This window comes from Anas platyrhynchos, chromosome 2, assembly GCF_047663525.1.
Source record: "Anas platyrhynchos isolate ZD024472 breed Pekin duck chromosome 2, IASCAAS_PekinDuck_T2T, whole genome shotgun sequence".
NCBI lineage: Eukaryota > Metazoa > Chordata > Aves > Anseriformes > Anatidae > Anas > Anas platyrhynchos.
This window is the reverse complement of record NC_092588.1, coordinates 154,425,822-154,442,107: the sequence shown is the minus strand read 5'-3', so window position 1 is coordinate 154,442,107 and position 16,286 is coordinate 154,425,822. Positions and strand designations below refer to the sequence as shown.

Genomic DNA, 16,286 nt, shown 5'->3' with positions numbered 1-16,286 from the left:
CTCTGATCAGTCTCTATGCAAAACAGTGAATAAGGCTCTCTGTGTGGAGGGTTACCTGACGCTGTTATGCCCTGTGTTAGGGAAAGTGAAAATCCTATGACATAAAATAGTGGGAAATTCTGGTTTATAGCCATAGGGCAAACAGCCAGCGAGCATTTATCTACTTAGTGCCTGCTGATCAGTGCCTATCCCATCTGTGACGTCTTGTCGGGGGACTCAAACCAAAATAAGGGAGAATTTAATTTCCAGGGGAATGAGGAAACGTTTTCTGTGTGCTTATTTTTTTTCTCTTTGGTATGTTTGTCATCAAAATAATGGGGTTTACAGCAGAACACCAGTAAAGTGTCAGAGATATCTGAACCTGGGACAGCGTAGCAGTGTCAGCACCTAATGAAAGTAGCACTCAGCTCCCAAATTCAGGTGTTTATATGGGAATGGCCACATCTGGGCATGCATAAAGGAGCAGGGTGTCCTATTAACGTTAACACAAATCCAGTATGTGCAGCCAAGGAAGTCTAGAGGGTGAGCCAGCTTAGGAAATGTAAGAGGTTGCTTTAGGGCAAGTTTAGTTGATGTCTGCACTCTTGACAGCATTAACTAGTTTTTTGTTATCCCTAATGGGGTTTTAGGCAACTGAATTGTTTGCGTCTGTGTAGTGAATGCACATTTGGTGTCCAAAGTGACAAGGAGGTTACACATGGGTTACACATTGCTGACCTTTCTCTCTGGCTCACGTTTTAGTTCACGTCACACTTCACCGTGTACAAAATCTTTTTCATGCTTTCATTAAACTGTGACAGAGTAACATATTAGCTTATGTGGTGATAGAAAATTAACGTTATTGTGAAAGAGGCAATACTTAAACCCAGAGTGAAAATATGTGCCAGTTAGCATTCAGTCTTAAATGATTTTCAGACATTAGCCACTGCCAAACTGACAGCTGTAACTTGAGGAGTCCAGCTTCTACACGCTTATACTGAACCAAATATAAACCCAGTTTATATTATATCAAAGTATGTTTTGATAATGCTGAGAGCCATGTATCAAAATGCAGCTGGTTGAGGAAATTTAATAAAGCAAAGCGTCACAGCAGTTCCCCAATATTTAACTTACCGTGATGACTGCATTTACTTCCTCACTAAACTTCACACGTGCTGTGCTTGTACTTTAACTCCTGCTGCCCCTATTCCTGCGTCTCATTACCCCTGCGTGTGGGGCTTCCCGCGTCCTGGCCTGACATCTGAGGCTTGCCTTTGACAGTAGGACAGGCATAAATTTCGGGAGAGGAAACAGCAAAGTGGCTAGAGCCAGATGCTGTAAGATCTGCAAAGGGAAGAACCTAAAATGTCTCAGCAGGATATCAGATGCTGTGATGTAATGAGTATGATCACGTTCCCCAGTAAATCAGACACTTTTATACAACTCCTCAATCGTTAACTTCTTATCAGTGCGTGCAGGAAAAGTGCAACTGCTAATTTAAAAGGTATTTAAGATGAAAGACCATATACTGTAGTCCAAAGGAAGACAGTGATTAACTTTTTAGAGCTCAGTTCTTTGAGGGGAGGAGAGTGTGAAGCATATAAAACACTTTCTGCTAAAAATACTTGAAGCAGTTTCATTTTCAGAGGCACTGAAGGAATCAAAGGGTATTTTCAGCAATGTAAATGTTTTTTTTTTTTTTTTTTTTTTTTTTTTTCCCAGAATAAAGAGTTTTTACAAGAGAAGATGTTGCAGAGAGCACCGACAATTACTGAAAGATCCAAAAAGGTACTGTAAAGCTCCTGGGCTCTTGCTATTATAGTTGTATTAGTTTTTATACTTTTTTTTTCACATTTTTTATGAGAGTTATAGTAGTATAGCATTTTCTAGATAGAGCTAAGATATTTTAATAAAATAATTGAATGCCCTGGCTGAAGATGCTCTTGTGCATTTCTACTTAAAAAAAATAATAATAACAAAAATTTTAGAAGCTGTCTTCTTGACATGTCTTTTCTCTGTCTTTGTGCTGAGCAGGTAAGGAGAGTCCCAGGTTCCAGTGGACGTCTTCATAAGACTGAAGATGGTGGCTGGGAGTGGAGTGATGATGAACTAGATGAAGAAAGTGAGGAAGGCAGAGCAGCAATTTCACAGCTCAGGGTGGGTCCTCAAACTCTGATATCTCAGCTTTGATTCCTATCTATAGTATGTCTCTATAGTATATCTCTGGGAAGCATGCAGCCTTGTTTGAAGTAAGGTTCAGCTGTTGCTATCCTGCCCCTTGAGTTTGCAGCCAGAGAAAGCAGACTGAAGGTTAAAATAAGTCTATTGATCTCTTTTCTGTACTCGTCCTGGGGCGCAGCTGCTCTAATTCAGGGCTGTTGGGCGTAATTGGGAACATGAAGTCAGGCGACCTGCTCCCATCTCAGCATACTAATGCACTCGAGCTGGGATATTCTCCTGAAGGTTACTGCCTGCTCGAGATGCTTTCTTCTGGAAGTGTCAGGAGAGGTTTTGTCCTGCTGCCCTCTCCAGGATGGAACTGAAATCGGTGTGGCCTGTGCTTAGGGCTGGTAGCTGACCCACAGCGGGCCTAGCTCTGTACTACCAGTTACACCTAAAAGGAAACTTTTTAAAGGAAGCTATTTAAAGGAAACTTTTCAATACGAAAGGGAAAAAACAAGCAAACATTTTTGGTTTGAAGCATTTATCGCTTTGTAACTTTCATTTTTCTCTTTCCTTCTACTGCTGGTTGTGTAGATACTTAAACATTAAAAACAAGATTTTGTCTTTAGCATCTTTGGAAATGCTTGGGGGTTGAAAGGTATTATTATTAATAAATGTATTAATTTAAATGTTTAAATTTATTATTAATACAATAATTCCACATAGTAATTTGTGGCAATAGCTATTGTGACTTTAAAAGAGCTTACTGTATCAAGCTTCATGTATAGTCAAGGAGGATCTCTTGGTGCCAGGTGGGTACTACTGACATTCACAGAATTATTTAGGTTGGAAAAGACCTCCAAGACCACCTGGTCCAACCTTTTACCTAGCACTGCCAAGTCTGCCATTAAGCCATGTCTCTAAGCTCTACATCCAACATTTCTTGAAGACCTCCAGGGATGGTGTCTCAACTACTTTCCTGAGCAGCCTGTTCCAATACTTCACAACCATTTCAGTGAAGAATTTTTTTCTAATATCCTTCCTAAACCTCTCCTGGCTCAACTTAAGGTCATTTCCTCTTGTTCTTTATAAGCTCAAATCTTCTAAATAGCTCTTATAGGCTAAAATGATCAATTTTTAGGATGGAATACTGTAAAAGACCCTACCTCTATTTCAGGGATTTCTTAGAATTTGTTCTGTCTTGTATCTAAGCTCAGAATCCTATGAATTACCACTGCTTGCTGTGTTTTGAACAGTACTTAATTGTTTCAGTCCTTTTACACAGAAAAAACACATGTTTACAAGCTCCTTTTCAAGCGAGTTTATTTTCTTGGAGCTTTGGCATAGTTCCTTGTACTTCTGTCTGTTCTGATTTCTTTAATTTAGGCCATGCTTGGCCTTAACTTTTAGGCCTCCCATTCAGGAAACCTTTAGTCTTTTAACAAAGGATGGTTGTTGGAGCAGCAGGTCTCCATTCAGCTACTCTAATTGTAGAAGAATATTGACATTTTGGGGACACCCCACGTAGATGCAACGCGGATCTTCGGGAGACCAAAACCAGTATGGAAGTCAGGAAGGTATCTTGGACATAGCTTCTTAGGTGCCTGAGAGCTACCCTAGGTGTCTTTCCACTGCAAGCTTTTGAGTTATTTTCTTCAGGTGAAAGAACAGGAATGCCCGTGCACTTCTTCCATTTGGTCCCTTTTCAAGCAGTCTTAAGACCTGGATCTAAACTGCCAGTATTTGCCCCAAATACAGGGATATTACTGAGGTCTAGTGTCAATGCTGCGTTTAGACCATATTTCAAACACCATATAAATTCTGCCTGCCCATAATCCCATTGCAATTTCAACTAAATTGTTGAATAGAATGACATACTCACTAAGTGTCACCTTTTATTCCAGCTACACCTGCATTTTACTGCTGTCACCCTAAAAGGATAGCTGGCCCATTGACTTTATTTGCTAAAACACTTCAGTCCTATCCTGTATAAAAGCTTATGTGTAAAGTGTTTGCATTTTTTTGCTTGTTTTCACTTTACAGAAAAAAGAGGGTGAAATTAATATGTACAAATGTGTGTTTTACGAGTCTGTTGCTAGGAGTGCACCTGAAAGCAGACAAATGCTTGTAAACGGAACCAGAAATTTCTGCTTAATTGGTTGAATATGCGAACTTGCTGGCTCAACGTTACATTTTATATCTGAATCCTTGCTAAACTTCCTTGCTCTCTGCATTTAAAACCTTGAATTCACACCAATACAGTTGTACTATGTGGGTTTTTAAGTCATTCACCTTCCATTGCTCAATAAATCTGTGTAACGGTGTGTGGTGTGGTCACATTTCACTGGTTGCTCCCTTCTTGGGTTACACAGGCAAAAGTAAATTAATAAATTTAAGCACATCCCCAGGGTCATCCTACTTGTGCCTTAAATAAATGACTTCTGATGTTTATCTTATTTCCATTCTGCCTGCTCATGTTTTTCCTTAGTTTACCTCTGTCTGCCGTTGATCTGGGTTGGTTGGTAGCTGTGGGGCAGGGCCAGTGTCCCCAGACTTGCCTGTGCAGCGTCTAGCACACTGTGATCTTTCAGACAAGCTCCTTTTAGTTATTCCTCGAGGCATCCGTGTACCCTAGCTGTGAACTTTCTGCCTGAAAGAGCAGCACTGAAGCCGTAGCCTGCAGATGTGGAGTGTGGCTGTCTGTCTCAGGGAGCAATGCCACATTTTTTGTCTTTTCCTGGTCACTGTCATGTGAAGGCTTAACATATCGAGATGGGTTTCAGCCTTTACCCTTCCAGGTTGGATTTCAGCTTTTACCTTTCCAGCTGCATGACTTTTTTCCTGACCCTGTCCTCACTTAGTCACTGGGAAGGATCTGTTCCTCCTCCTCCTGGCCAGAGGGCTTTTTGCAAGTGGCTGTTCTGTGAATAAAACCTTTTATTTTCTCTCCTGAGATACCTCTGGGTCATCCATTACAAATCACCCTGACCTGCTTTGGTTAAATTAGTGGCATTGGTTAGTTCATAAACTAACTGCCTCTAGTCAGTAGCACCATGAAACTTTTCTTCTGTCAGACTCGTCCCATCCTGACCACAACCTGTCTTTTAGACCTCTAGGCACAGAAAGAACATTCAATTTGTTAATCCCAGCATGGACCAAGCCACCCTGCCTATCTTATCTCCAGGCAGTAATTGACCCGTTAGGAGTCAGAGCTGCAGGATATCCTAATTGCAGAGATTCCCTGGAATACTTGGCAATTCCTTTCTGCTCACGTGAAATAACTGATGCTCGTTGTCTTTGCTCATTGATAAGCAAGGCCTGGCCACGTTGCTTTGACTGCACTTTCCTCCCCATTCCTCTGGTAGTTGCACTGCTGAACTCGTGCACAGCCGTCAGTTTTCTGCTCTCTCTCATGGAGAGCACAGCATGGTGCAGAGTCCAAGGGCGAGAAGAAGCAGGCAAGAGATTTCTTTCTCTAAAGCAGCACATGGAAGGCTGAGGCTGATCTGTTTCCTGTATTTCTCTGCAAGACGTGGGTAGCTTAAAATGGATTTTGCCATCTCAGTGTGTGAGCAATTTGATCCAATCTGAATGATCTTCAAGGGGACTCGGTTTTGCTGTTGGTTAATTATTACAGCAGTTTATACACTGGTTGTCAACTGCAATGCTGCAGCACGACTGCAGGTTTTGAGGTATTATGATTAGGTTGGCAACAGACTGTGGCCTCCATTTCATTATGAAACTTAATATATATACATAATTTGAAAACAATGTAGGTTTCATTTGTTCAATGTGGCTCTGAAAGGTCCTTTTCATCAGTAAATTTAATTTTTGTCAAGGCAATAATAACTTTTTCTTGTGTTTTTTTTTTTTTTTCAGTCTCCCAGAGTGAAAGAACCTGTACAGAATTCAGAGGTAAGTTTTAAATGCAAATTGCTTCCTGAAATGATGGTGTCTTGTTACTTCTATTACAAGAAGTGTGTTTTTATTAGCCTTTGAAAACAATATTGTATAAACTAGAAGCTAGTATCTGGCTGAGCTGTGCTTGAAAACCTCCACAGAAAATTAATCATTGCCTATTTAATGCTAAGAGGTCATTCTAAGATATGTTTAGTGCATATCTTTTCAACTTCACTTGCTGTGGCAAAAGTTTGTAAGTGAATTGATTGCAAGAAGAATCTAAACAGAACAACGGTGTTCTGATTGCTTTAAAAAATTTAAAGGTCTATTAAGCATGGTCTAATTCACTGGTTTGGCAGCGGTGCTGAAAGCTGTGAAATAAATCTCTAATAGAATTAGATCATAAACAAAACTTCAGCTGCAATTTATAATCTGCCTTCAGCTCTGTCCTGTGTTTCTGACATTATGAATATAAGTATATCTTATCTTTCAGTGATAGAGACTGTTTATCTTCTAGAGAATGTGTCATGTCTTTCCTTTCCCTACCTGTGTGGGAAGATATAGAGAGGTCGGTCTCCCAGAAATCAGTTTTGGGTTAGGCTGCCCTGTTCTACTTTCACCTCTTTGCAAGGAATGATTATAAGAAAGACTACGGTTCTGGGAGTGCAATTTTAAGCAAAGGCTAAATTGAAAGAAAAAACTGAACACCAGGATCTGTTTGGGTTGAATTTCTCCACTGTGATCCATCCCTTGATATATATTGTAGTTCGAGGGTCTAATGCCCAGGCTTTTAAACGTGCAAGGCGAGTTACGCTTCCTTTACCTGAGTGCAGTAAGTTGGAGGGTGCGCTGAAGAAGCCAGCAAGCTTGCAGTCCTTTGGCTACCATGCCAAAATCAAATTCTCTGTTTTGAATAAGTCAAGAGGTTAAAAAACAAACAAACAAACAAGTTACTCATTTATCTCCTTCCACCACCCTTATATGGCACACATTTTTTTTTGGAAGAGCATGCACTGTGTCTGAATGCACTTTTCTGTTGAATCCCCCAGTGCTCTGACTCTTGGCATTTGTTTTATGAACAGATAAATTATTGATAGATATTGAAGTGCTTTGCTAGGCTGTGTTCTCTAAAGAGAAGTACAAAGCAAAGCAGAGTTGCTGTGCTCTGACTGTATGGCTACTACAAAATATCCATAGGCCTCAGATTTTGAGAAAGGGAAAATTACTGGACAGGGCAGCTCTCTTCCAAGGTAGGATATGGTCTGTGTGCATCCAGCCTTGCTAGCATCAATATTTAATTTTGGTCCAAGATCCACGGTCATGCTGCTGTCTTGGTTTCTTATCCTTCTTTACTGGTGAATAAAACTGAAAATGGCAGGGCAAGAAGGGTCCCTGGATGTGAGGAAACATTAAACCTCTTGAACACCAACTTGGGATCAGTGCTAGTGTCCTTGGGGCCTGAGAATGCCTTTGGCATCAAACTTCTCGACGTGATTTATGTGGCAAACAATTACTCTGTGGGAAGCAAGTGCTTGAGTCCAAACTCTGAGGTTTTCTTAACTCATTCAAACACCTTTTTGCTTGCAGCTATTCCCATCAGCCGAGCCGCCAGGTCCTTCGCTCAGTGCTCCAGCACAGGCACCTACTCAACTACCTCAGGCTGCAGGACAAGTACCTGCACAACCTCAAGCTGCTGTACCTCCACCTAGCCAGGCTCCTCCAGCAGCCCCGGCAGCAGCCCAGGTGAGATCTGACAGCCTTCATGCCAGCTTTCAGCTTTGCACTTCACTGTTCTGTTCAAGACATGCTAAAATGAGCTAAACCCTTAGAAATTGTTTGTTTGGGGTTGCTGTAGTGCTGCTGCTTGCATAGAAGAGACAGCTGGCCTGCTGGTTTGCCAAAATGAAGACAGCCAGTGTGGGCTCAGCAGTTTTTTGTTCATATTCCGTGGGTAAGCAGTGATTTGTGCTTTTCTGCTCTTCAGGGAGTGTAATGTTTGGCTTGAGGCAGGGTTAAAGGTACGAAGGGAGAGTCGTTTGAGTGGCAGCTGCTTGTTCCTGGTGTTTAAAGAGGTGCAGTGTGTTTAAGGTGCAGCACAAACAGGTTCTGATTGTGTCTCAGCATTGCTGCAGTCTATGGAATAAGAATGGAGAGAAAAAATGAGAAGAAGAAAGCAGAACATCCAGGTTCTCCTGGCTTCGAAGGAGAGACAGGAAGCCTGAAACTGTCCTTGGAGCAGTCAAAAATAGCAGAGAAACTCCGTCTTTGGGAAGCTCTGAATCTTGTACTTTTCAAGCATCCATTTTGAGCGGAATGGATTCTGGAGGGGAAGAACAGGGGATGTAAAAGCTCGACAAGCCCCTGTTCAATTTTTAGGTACATCACTTTAAAGTGTAGGGAATAGGTCAGATAGGCAGACGTGCCAGAGTTGGGAAAGAGCACTGACTTGTGTTTAAAAAGAGAAAAATGGCCAAACCAAATCATTACTGAGATACTTGGAACACGTCTTGTGGCTTGCTGGAGTAAAGCACCGCCGAGTTTGCCAGGCTTCTGAGTGATGGCACCTCTTTATAAAAGACACTAATGTTATGTTCCTATTTGTTGGTGGGCAGAGGCTGGCCCTGCCGGAGAGGTCCAAGATAGCATCACCCCTTGGCAGAGCCAGAGGGAAGAAACTTGGCAGCCTGGGTTAGAAAAATAACTGAAATGAGTCCTTCCTAGAAACATTCCGTTATTTTTCTTATAAAGCAAGCGAAAAGATCCGTGTATCACTTCCCTGCAGTCAGCTCGTGTTCCTGTTTACAAAGCCATTAGAGCTGATGCTTTAGTCATTAAACAAAACCAGGAGGGCTGGGGGCTGCCACATTCTTGGCTACGGTAAAAGTAGCTTTAACGCTTAAATCAAATCCTTTCAAATCTCTTGAAAAGGGGCCAGTGTTTAATCCCTGAATTTCATGCAGCAGTTGAAACTGCAGCAGCAGTGAAGGCCGGGACTTGTCAGCTCAGTGAATTGATGTAGCGGCGTTGGCCTCAACCAGAGTGTTTTGATTTGCACTAGCAGAGTATCCTGCTCCCTGCCACTCGTCCCCAATAGCTCGTTTGTTGGTAGCTTGGCCTGAGGTGAACTTCATGCCCCTGTGTCACTGCGTCCTTCCCTATAGCTCCGCGTGTCACCCTGCTCTTCTTTATGGCTCTTTGTGTCAGCATGCACCTCTTTATAGCTTTCTTTCAGTTCCTGTAACTCCCTGGCTACCTTTCTGCAGACTGGTGGGCTCTTGTTTGTTTTCACTGAGCTTGTAAAAAAAACTTCTTCAGGCTTCAACAAGACCAAAAGTATGGTTGGTAGCACTGAGCTGCGTTTGTGGCAGGAGAACACCAACAGATGGAGTAAAATACTCCTCTTAGACAAAGGGCGATCATTTTCTCTCATGAAAAAGCAAACGATCTAGATGGAAAAGAACTTGGTCAAGATTTCTAGGCTTCAATTATCAGCCAGGCGTTGTCTGTCTTGTTACTGCAGATTTAAAACCCCTGGCTCTGCACGTGCAGCACAGATGATTTGCACAGTGGAAGAGTAATTGACTTTTTTCTGTTTTTTTTTCCTTCTTTTTGTGGAGTTTGATTGATAATTAGTACTTCACTGGAAGTATCAGTAGTGTTAGAAAGATGGATCCTTCCCACTGGAAGTCTGCTGCTGAGCACTATAAAATGCTTTGACTGCGTGTGCCAATAATTATTCAGAGGTAATTTAGAAGTGAGAATAGGCAGCTCTGAATTCACTGCTAGATGCTCCTAAAGTCTTCAATTTCACTAAAAAGTAATTGAAGAATATGCTAATCTACCAATTATTTTTCCCTAGGTGCTCTTCACAACTGTATCAGTTTTTAAAATCAGATATTTTGGGGCAGGGATTAAAACACGTGAGGTCTTGAAGCTGTCATGAGTGCCCCAAAACCTTAGTTTTTGAGGCAAAGCAAGCAGTCTCTTTACATTTAGCACCTTTTCTGAAGTTTCCTGCTGATTTGACGTTTCTCACAGCTCAGTAGCTTTTCTTCTTTTAAAGACAACTGCAGAGAACCTCCTGAATTATTGCATAAAGTTTTTCCATTTAATACTCATTGTTTTTCACAGTAGTGTCATGGCTCCAACGATGGGTTAAACTTTAATTTGTATTTACAGTCGATCGAGGTTATCTCTAGGTTTAATACGAGAGAAAGGAGGTCTTTGTTTTAAAATAACTTAATCCTATTGCAGGCCCCACCTGCCCCTGCTGCAGCTCCGGTACAGGAAGATACGAAAGTCCCCATCAGCCTCGTACTAAGGTTAAGGTAAGGACACAAAACTGCCCTGTTCTGGTAAGGTGAGCCTTTGTGGAGAGGGACACGGGGAGATTTCTGTAGCCCACCTTGCTATCTGCCCCTTCAATTAAAAGGGTGGTGGCCTTGTAGTGTTTGTCAGCTTGGATTTGGATTTCATCCACCCTGGGTGCAGGTTTCATCTTCGCTGCTTCTTCAGCCTGGCAAGAACTGTAGGTTGAAAGAGGTTTTGGTATTTGTATAAATCTCCCAAACTCCAGTGGGCTGGGAGGGAAAGAATTAGCTGGGTTCCGTAAATGGAGTCAGGGATTCAGGGGTCCTTGTGTTGTGGATCATCGGGGTATTGAGGCACAGCTTTAGACATCAGCCAGTTCTGAGATGGAAGAGCTTTTTATCCAGTTCAAGACGTGGATTCTGGTTTATGTTCCTAGAGAAAGGAGAAAAAGGGTTGTAAGGGCACTCCACAAAGGGTTGTAAGTGGCCTTACACCACGTTGTGGCCCTCGTGTATCCTGAAATTCAGCCCACTCAGGTCTGTGAAGTTGACAGGCAGCCAACACAGAGCCTGGCTTCCCAAAGCACAGCCAAGTGAGCAGTTTTTGCCCTGCAAGGGGAAAAAGGTGCAGGGGTGAGCTCAGCTCTCCTCACAGACTGATTCTGCAGTGATAGCGCATTCTCCTGGGCGCTGCTCGGTGCAATGAAATGTACTCTCCTATATAAAATTTTCTTCTTCCCACAGGAATTCGAAAAAAGAGCTCAATGATATCCGATTTGAATTTACCCCAGGGAGAGGTGAGCTGGTGTGAAAGTCCTGCATGTCAGGGTGGGTTTGGTGAAGGGGAACTTCTGTGTTCAGAGTTGTTCAGTTGTGTCTGTGGAAGCGTCTGTCCATGGGGCTTTCCTAAAAGGGTATTCCAAGGTGTGCCTTATGTCTAGGCTGTTAGCAAGTGCTTGGAGCACTGCTGTCAGAGACCACTGCAGTAAAACTCTCATCGACACGACCCAAGCACAGGCATTCAGTGAATTTTACGGAGCTGGATTTAGTTTCAGACTTTCAGTGAATTTACTGAGTTTTACGGCGTAGCTCAGAGCTGCCTCACTGCACTGCTGCGGGCAGCAGGCTCGCTGACACCCACAAGTGTGTGCAAGTTTCTTCCCCTGCCCTTCTGTGGCTTTGGCTCCCATCTTTAAAACTTGTAGCTAGAAGAATTGACTGAGGGACATCTCAGCACAGATCTTGCAGTTTGTTGGGCTGTTGCCCTCCACGTGGAAGGTCGTGAAGAACAGTTTTGCTGTTTGGTTTGCACAAGTTTCTTTTAGGTTTGCACGATGCCTCCATCAGTTGGACAACTTCTTGTGCCTGGTAACTGGCTCTTGTGTTGCTCCCCCACAGATACTGCTGATGGTGTGTCTCAAGAACTAATTTCAGCAGGGCTTGTTGATGGCAGAGATCTGGTAATAGGTAAGTACAAACAATTTCGTCTGCTCTAACCATTTCAGTCACTTCTGCATCTTTAAAGTGACCTGATGAGTGGGTACAAGGAGAGTTCTCTCTGTCCTCTGTCCTCTTCTCCAACAGCTCCACAAAACTGCTGTTAATTTTAATTCTAGTGGCAGTTCTGTGCTAGTGCATTTAGGCAACTGTCAGTTCAGAGGCAGATGATCTGGTTGGAAAGATGATGAAGCAAATGTTCCTTGTGTGCAAAACGAAGGCTAATCAGTGCATGAGCTAAATCAAGCTCATCTGACACAGGCACTGCCAAATTGCTGCACGAGCCTGTGCTGCTGAGAGGCTCTGTACAAGAGAGGTCTGGGACTGGAATAAGCCAGGTTTTTTTTTTTAATTTTATTTCATTTTAAGGCAGGCTGTGGAAGGAAGTGTGAAGCGCACGTGGTGCAGTTGGCCCAAGGCAACAGCACGTGTTGCTGCACTTCCAGTGCATGTGAACAGCTACCTCCAGCAACAGATTCCTAAACAAATGTGTCCCTTTATGCAGCAGGGAAACTTTAAGCCATTAACAGTGCCTGTGTGCTTCAGCTACAGCAAGCAAGACTTCCTTAGGCACAGCCTGCAGCATCTGGGAGGGCTGAAAGTGCAGGAGGAGCTGGGTTTTCAGGTGCAATTGGCTAGTTCATTGTTTCTAATCCCATCACTTTGAGGAAAAACCTTTGAAAAAGAAGCATTGTAACAAGTGACAGTGTTTTCACGGTTTAAAGCTTTAGATTTAAATAGATTGAGTCTAATGGAGGCCTGAACTTCCTGTATCTTTTTAAACAATTCTAATTTGGAGTCATATAAAGAGGCCTTGTGACTTTGGGATGGTTTTTCTCTAGCCTGTCCTAATTTGCCCATTTTTCTTGTTGTCTGTGTGTGATTTCAGTCGCAGCTAATTTGCAGAAAATTGTGGAAGAGCCCCAGGCAAACAGATCCGTCACTTTCAAACTGGTATTTATCCCTCTTCCCTAACTGACCCAGCTGTCACTCGCAAAGATAAAGCGTTGCACAGAGGTGCCTGTGGTCGTCTCCTGTAGGCATCTAATGTGTGCAATCCAAATCTAATGCTAACACAGGCATTGCCCTGTCCCGGCCACTAAAGGTACCAAAATATTACAGAAAGGTTTTTTTGGGGTATTTTGGGCTTCGAGGGTACACTGGCCCAGAAGTGGCAGGTAAGTGGGCTAGGAAGTGCCACTGGCTCCTTTCTTGGAGGAGAGCGGGGGAGAAGGGTCTTTGAGGAACAAATTTGGGGGTGGGGGCCAGCTAAGAGAGGCTGGAAGAGGTAACAGCAGATCAAATCTGCGGAAGTGGTGAAAGGCACAGGGAATTTTAGTAGCACCGCAAGGGTGTAACCAGATGGGTGGTAGTGAAAGCAGTGAATTATGTTACTTCTGACCTTTTCGGTGAATAAGCTGGTTTTGCTTCTTTCTCCCTGCTTAGTGCACGTAGCCCTAGTCAGAGCAGGCATTGGCAAAGCTTGAGTCCTAGCCCTTCCTAACTCCAAAAAAAAGGGGAAAAAAAAAACAATTTAACTTTGGGTAGGGCCAGCTATTGAACATAATGCTCAGCTGTCTGTACCTGCTCCCTCCCCAGCCTGTATCTGATGTACCTCGTTGTGGTAGGAGGCACGGTGTCAGGGCAGAGCATGTCTGGTGCTATTTGCATCTCTGTTCCTTGTGTTCCAGGCGTCCGGTGTCGAAGGCTCAGATATTCCTGATGATGGCAAACTTATAGGATTTGCACAGCTCAGCATCAGCTAAACAATGGTCCCAGGAGATGTTTCCCAACAGAGAACCCACATGTGCATATTCGTAATGCTTCTGTTAGCCTAAAAAAAAAAACCACTACTGCCAAAGAATTGAACTACAGCCCCCTTCCTAGAAGCTTTAACATTTTCCTTAATAGGATCACAAACCTTCCTGAAATTACCGATGGCGTTTACACCTTTTGTAAACAAGTCTCATGTTTTTGTATGTCATCTCAAACATGCAGATCCAACATGTCATTGCCTGCATGTTCGTTTTATTATTGCCTTACTTTAAAGAAAAATACTACTGAGTACGAAGCGGGGGTTCCACTGCTCTGATGATCTCGCCTAAATGTTTGCTTACATGTGGTTTCATTTTTTTTCACTTGCTATTTTTGCACAAGTTTTAATACTGAATGGATCTTTTTTTTTTTTGTTCTTTACCTTCTCCTTCCACCTGAAACACCAATGTACATGTTGTTTGGGTCACCTGGAGTGCTGAGAAATCTGCTTCTCTTCAGCTGTATTTTTAAAACTGCTGGTTTGAATGCTTGCACCTAAGAAAGCAAGCCAAGTCTTAACCCACAGGAGGGAGAGCCATCTTCCCTTGTGTTTGCGTTCCTGAGAAGTTCCTTGACTTCGAGGTGTTAGAAGTCAGCTTCCCTTTGTAAACTGCCTTAAGTTTTTTGCTTTTTTATATATCATTTGGGTTCTTTCCACATGAGTGCCAGGCGTGGCATGAGGGCTGAACCTGTTGATTTACGTTAAGCAGTCCTTCCGCAAACCATGTCCTTCATCCTGCGTCCGTAGATGTAGTCGGTCCGCAAAGCAGAACAATGAGGCGCTGCTGTCTGGACGCTGGTCTTGCAGCTGATCAACAACCCAACTGTATTTGTTGTCAGAGGGAGAGGAGATCTGTGTCACTCTGCGTGTGGAAAAGATGCACTTGGAACTGTTCTCCAGACCCGGCCTGTTATGCCCGGCTGTGCGAGTCCTCCCCGACGTGTTTCCCAGTCCTTTGCAAACTGGTACTCGTGGAACCATCCCTGTCGTGTTTTACAGCAATAAGGAACTGCCAGTAGAGTGGTATTACTGGGCAAGCGAGCACCGGACTGTGTCCCTCCTGCACTAATCGCTTGGGTCGTCAGCTGTGGCGGCGGCCCGAGCCTCGCCGTTTGATCAGGATGTCACTGAAACCCTGTCACACACGTATTTAGGTTGTATTTCTATGTGGTGTTGAATTTGAATTTCTACATGAATAATATAAATTATACTTTGCGTTTGATAAGAGACACTTGTAATGCAATATGTGAATAATAAATGGTGTTGATTTTTTTTTCCTACTGTTTCACAGTTGGCCTTTGTAACTGCTATTGGCTCTGGAGTGTTTTCTACACAGAAATTAGAAGCCTGTAATTTAACACACAGATGGAAACGTGTTTGGTTTCCATCAGCCACAAACAATGCAGAAACAGAGTGTTAAAGCAGAACGACTGGGTTCAATCAGGACTTATTTTTATTTCCAAGTCTTCTGATGAACAATCTATATTTATATTTTTTTTTTTCCTCTACGAGCAGCTGCGGAAGCTCCCTGCCTTGTGCATGCTCTTTTTATACTGCCCTAGTTTCTTTTAGCCTGTAGGTGGGTGTTGGCTCTGTCCCCATGGAGCTGCCGGCTCTCTGCAGCCCCGGGACTGCTGAGAGGGAAGGCGAAGGAGAGGAGGAGGAGAGCCTGGGAGTGAGAGCACCCTGGGGTGCTGAGCAGGAGCCCTGACCAGCCAAGGAGGTGGGTGCCAGGAGTTGATGGGGGCTGGGTTTGGCCACTTGTGTGCTTGCCAGCTGTGCCACAAGAGAAAAAAAAAAGAAAAATTTGACACAAAGCACTCCCGAGGGCTTCCCCCAGTGAGCCTCTTGGCTTGGGGAAAGCGGGCTGGCACCCAGACTTCTCGTGTCGCCCCGTGGCTGATGACGACGTGGTCATGGTGCAGTGTGTGCAGTGTTATTCCTCCTCCTGCCTGCACACCCTGGGGGCCTCCTGGGTCCTGGTGCTGAGAGAGGTGGGACTCGAACCGCTCACGTGTGACAACACAGCCTCTATTTATTAAGTTATCCCCCACCTTCCCAACACCAGGACTCGGAGTGTGAGTTTGCACCGACCCGGGACTCGTTAGTTCTTCACGGGAGAAAATCAGCAAGCAACTGATGTCATTTGCTCTGTAGCTCTCCAGGCGTTTTGGGTAGCAATCCAAAAATTTCTACTTGGGCTATTACAGTGCTAGACAACTGTCTTTTCTGATGTTGTTCCAGTAAGTGCCAATGCTGTTCATAATTGTTTTCCAGTGTCATTATGGATTTTTTTTTTTTTTTTTTCTGTGTGAATTTCTGATCCGAACCTGAAAGCAGGCGGTAATTTTAAGTTCCTACTTTTAAGGACAATGCTCTGTTAATGAAAACGGATCCTCTTCACAACTTTGGTGTATTGTAGACTATAATGAGAGATGTAAAATATTCAGGCTTTTTTTTTTTTCCCCTTTTTTGGACTTTGTATTTTACTGCATGTCTCTAATTTTTAATCAATAAAGAACAAATTGTCCATTGCCGTGTGTTTGGTGTGTGCTTTACGTGTCGTTGAGTTGGCTGGGGGTTTGTCCGAGTGGTATCCACACCACCCGAGGCGTTTATTT

General features: G+C 43.4%; 1 protein-coding gene across 1 annotated transcript in view; it reads left to right on the top strand.

Annotated features, from left to right (window-relative positions):
- Positions 1 to 16,201, top strand: part of OXSR1 (oxidative stress responsive kinase 1) — a 70,007-nt gene extending 53,806 nt beyond the window's left edge. Inside the window, exons 10-18 of the mRNA XM_072033866.1 lie at positions 1,702 to 1,767; positions 2,014 to 2,136; positions 6,022 to 6,057; positions 7,630 to 7,785; positions 10,297 to 10,370; positions 11,097 to 11,149; positions 11,751 to 11,819; positions 12,739 to 12,803; positions 13,541 to 16,201. Coding sequence (XP_071889967.1) covers positions 1,702 to 1,767; positions 2,014 to 2,136; positions 6,022 to 6,057; positions 7,630 to 7,785; positions 10,297 to 10,370; positions 11,097 to 11,149; positions 11,751 to 11,819; positions 12,739 to 12,803; positions 13,541 to 13,615 — 717 coding nt within the window. The 3' untranslated portion in view covers positions 13,616 to 16,201. The remainder of the gene's footprint in view (positions 1 to 1,701; positions 1,768 to 2,013; positions 2,137 to 6,021; positions 6,058 to 7,629; positions 7,786 to 10,296; positions 10,371 to 11,096; positions 11,150 to 11,750; positions 11,820 to 12,738; positions 12,804 to 13,540) is intronic.
- The last annotated feature ends 85 nt before the right edge of the window (positions 16,202 to 16,286 follow it).